At 46.1% G+C, this 4,287-nt stretch overlaps 1 protein-coding gene across 1 annotated transcript; it reads right to left on the reverse strand.

The window, feature by feature from the left end:
• Window positions 1–354: 354 nt before the first annotated feature.
• Window positions 355–585, reverse strand: LOC308276209 (small nuclear ribonucleoprotein G; the record flags this gene model as incomplete). Its single annotated transcript, XM_080714811.1, has 1 exon — window positions 355–585. The coding sequence occupies one exon, from the start codon at window positions 583–585 to the stop codon at window positions 355–357; it is 231 nt and encodes a 76-aa protein (XP_080570937.1).
• Between the last annotated feature and the right edge of the window lie 3,702 nt (window positions 586–4,287).

The raw sequence follows: 4,287 nt of genomic DNA on the forward strand, positions 1-4,287 counted from the left end.
GGACATTTTATACCAAGTCTTCTGACCAGACTAGATCTGCTCTTTCTCTAGGGCAGGTCTTTTGATGTGGTGATTTCTTTCTGTAGACCTGCCCTGTCTCCAGCACAGACCCCCAGCCTTTTGTTACACCCCAAAATGTGTTAGTTGATTATTAGCATCTGGGATCTTTTGAAGGCTCATGGTATCTCCCCTCCCCCCACATCCTTGGGGAAGTTTTTGTTTTTGTTTTTGTTTTACTAATACAAAAGTTTATTTAACAAAAAGTTTCATATGAAAATGTACACAACCCAATTTTTGTATCAGTAAAACAGGCCCTTTGGAGAGAGGATGTGGATTTCTGTTCAACAGCCATTATTATACTCGTTCCAAGGCTTCTAACATGATGATACTATTTCCTCGTATTACCACCATTCCAATATTGTTCTGTTGCCCACTGGTTGCCATCTCCACGCATTCATCTATCACAAGATTCATAAAGGGATCAAAGCCCCGTAATATTCCTTGGACATGCCTGCCACCATTTAACTTCAATGACAACTTCTTGTCCATAAATTTCTTCAGCTCCGGAGGATGAGCTTTGCTCATGTTGTCTAGGAGGTAGGCTCAGCCATGCTTTGGAATGGCGGCCTGCCCCCCTTGGGGAAGTTTGCTTCTCTTAGAAATGTGAAAGATCCTGGGCTTCCTCTATTCTCTTGCTAATTACCTTTGGAACTCTGCAGGTCCCTTTCCCTGAAGCTTCTGGCTTTCTAAAACTGAAGTTATTTTTAAGAAAACATTTGAAGCTCTTTTCCAATACTGGCACATTAATACATTTTAAAGCCCTTTCCCAATACTGGTATAGACAAGAACCCACAGAAGTTACTGTTTTGTTGATGACATCACTATATTGTAGAGGACCTCACTAAGTAGCTGAGGCTGGCCGCAAACCTATAATCCTCATGTCTCAGCTTCCCAAGTACTGGGATTACAAGTGGGAGCAGCCACACCCAGCTAGAGGTCCTGTTTTAAAATAAAAATTAAAGCCGGGCAGAGTGGCACACACTTGTAATCCCAGTACTTCTGAGTATCACAAAAACAAAACAAAAAACGAAGAAGAAAAGACAATGATCCGGTAGAGGTGCTTTGGAAAGCATTGTGGTGGCAAGAGCCACTACTTCTCTGACCAGGAGTCAGAGAAGTTCAAGTACTTGACTTGCCCCAACATGGAGAACCCCCTAGGGGGAAAGTATGGGTGGGAAGGATGTGGGTGCTGGCCAAAGTGACACTGCTGTTTTCTGGAACTCCCAAGCTGAGCTGACCTGGTGACCTGGTTCCTGCAGGGCTGGGCCAGCTGGGCTGATAGCTAAGTGCACTTGGCAGACTTCTGTGAGTGCAAAACAACTTGTGTCCGCATGCCCATATTAGAGAAGTGCCTGTGCTTTAACCAGGGGCTCAGATGAGCAGCAGATCTTGCCTAGTCACAGGAAGCATGGCTGTTTTCTGAACACAAATCTTGGGACTTAGCCCTGGACTCATTCCCAGAGCCAGGGCATGGGAGGATCTGATCTGCTGACAATGTGAGTCCTGCCAGAAGAGCAGAGGACAAAGTCCTCAGGTAAGGCCACCAGTGTTAGGGATGGGAAAATCTCTTGATGGTGATTTCAGTCTCTGAATCTCAGGATACTGGAGAGGGCAGGAAAATGCAATCAAAGCTCTCGCCTGGCTCTTGCTTTAGTGAGTTGATGCCTGAGACAGTACTGTGTGGCATTCGTCTTGATGTAAATAACATCTGCTTTTATCTTCAGCAGGTCCTGCTTAAGACAATAAATGTCATATCACTTTTGGCATGAAATGCTTGGAAGGATACCAGATAAACAACTTTTACAACAGAAACCAAGGTGAAGGCCAGCTTTGTAAACTGGGGCAGGAAGGGGGAAGTTAGGAACTATGGCCCAGGATCACCAGGTGGGATAAGAAGCTTCATTTGCAGTTAGTATAAATTTTGCAAACAATTATAGCCATATCCCATGAAGAGAAATGAGAGTCTGAGCAGTGTGTGGTGGCCCATGCCTATAATACCCATGCCTGTATTTAGAAAGCCAAGACAAGGGGATCCCAGGTTCAAGAACAGTCACAGCTGTAACGTTGAGATTGAGTCGGGGTTCACAAAGGAGGCAAAATATGACAACGGCTCCTTTTATTAAGTTCTGTCATTCCAGGTCAAGGTCTACAGACGTTATTGTGTGTGTGTGTGTGTGTGTGTGTGTGTGTGTGTGTGTGTAGCTATTGGTCTGCAGAGTTGTGCCACAGAGAGGAAGTGAGGGTATTTATGTAGCTAGGGTCTTGAGTTGGGCTAGCAAGGTGGGAGAATGCCACTCCTCTTATGACATCTGGAGTCTGAGATGAGATATCTGTTTCTCTCTCAACATCTGAAGTCTGCCCCATCTTCACTTCTGGCTTCCAGGGGCCAATTGCCCAACAAAATGGGTTTCTGATGCCACATATCCTGCCTTAGTAGATGAAACTAAGCAGGTATAGAGGGTAAAAGCCCCCTGAAGCCGATTAAGAGAAATGGCTGGGTTTTCATCTGGACCTTTGGTGATTAAGTTTATCATAATTAACTACTTTATGGGAAGCAGCCCACACGCCATCAAGAAGGCATAGTATCATATGGTCTCTCATTTTTAATCCCCCAACCCCACCATTTGGGGCTGATACTGGGATCTTTAGAAGGTACTGAAAGATTATGTGCAGGGATGCTATGTAAAACATGAGAGGAGGTGTCCAGAATGCGTAGTACCAGCTTTTAATCAGGCACAGAACTCTCTTCTCGGGGATGGGAGCCAGTCAGAAAAAGGCCCGTCCCAGTCGACTGGCGGGGCCATCCGAGGCCAGAGCAGATGTGCTTCTCCTTTAAGGCAGATATTTTGGGGGTGGGACTAAGTGTGGAAATGCTGCTTCTCTCGCAATACTGCTTGCAGAGCAGACTCTCCGCCTCCAGGGTTCCACCTCCTGGACTGGCAGAGGTCATGTGGTGAAGGGGGAGAGACCCAACTAGTCAGGTACCACAGTAGCTGCTGTAAGTAGTTAAAAAACCTGGTCAGCCCATTCTCAGGCAGCCTTTAAAATATGATCCCGTTCATATGGAGTTAAGGTAGAGGTTAAAATAACACGAAGATCCCGCCATGTCACAGGGTCATGAGTGCACGCTATTACAATGGGGTGACCAAGATGGCGACTGCATAACATCAAAAGGTTGCGACTGTGACCTAGCAGAGTTACAAAATGGCAGCTGATGGGAAGATGGTGACTGATAGGAAGATGGCAGCTGATGGGAAAATGACGCTGACAGGGGAGAGCAGTCAGAGAGATAGGAGCACAAGTAAAAGAAGACCTGGACATAAAGGACTTCTGGCCATTTACCAAACCGCTTACAAAAGTAGCTGAGATTGATCAGGGTATTAAAATCCAGAGTTCTGTTTTTGGGTCACCACAATCCATTATTTTGGAATTCTGGTTTCTCATGTCTGGTCCGCAGGTGAGAATGAAGAACAGGACACAGTCGTCCCTGATCATCCTAGTCAATGTCTAGGAATGGAGGCCAAGAACGGGGGGAACATCTCCACTCCCTACTCAAGACTGGAGAATGACTTGGTCATCCGGAGGCAACTCTGACATGGCTGCATGTTTGGATAAACAGAGAAGCCAGAGCCAAGAAGCCAGAAGGCAAGAAGCCAGGACCTGCTGATCAGAAGAAGGGAAGGAACTTATCCTGTTTGAAAGTGGAAGTGGTCAGTCCAATTAAGGGTTGGAGAGTCCAGGTTCCTGGGAGTAAAGAGGATGGCTCCCAAGGGGAGTCACATGGGCTCAGGGAGGGGGAAAAAAGAGAGAGAGAAAAAATAAAAAAACAAGTCCTAGCTAGGCATGGTAGCACACACTTGTAATCCCAGCATTTGGGAGGCTGAGACAGGAGGATCCAGGTTTAGGAACAGCCTCAGCTACTTAGCGAGGCCCTTTGCAACTCAGTGACACCCTGTTTCAAAATAAAGAATAAAAAATAGGGCTGGGGGTGTAGCTCGGATGTAGAACGCCCCTGGGTTCCATCCCCAGTACTGCCAAAAAAAAAAAAAAAAAAAGAAGTCCTCTCAGGTTCGGAGGGTTTGGGCACCAGAGGTAACATTGAAATTGAGCTGGGGGTCACAAAGAAGGCAAAAACCAGCCAAGTTTTTGTGTGAGACCAAGCCTCTATAATTAAACTGGCACCTTTGGATGAAATCTGACAACCATGGGGAAGAAACGACTAAGGAC

This window comes from Muscardinus avellanarius (genome assembly GCF_963383645.1).
Source record: "Muscardinus avellanarius genome assembly, chromosome: 17".
Taxonomy (NCBI): domain Eukaryota; kingdom Metazoa; phylum Chordata; class Mammalia; order Rodentia; family Gliridae; genus Muscardinus; species Muscardinus avellanarius.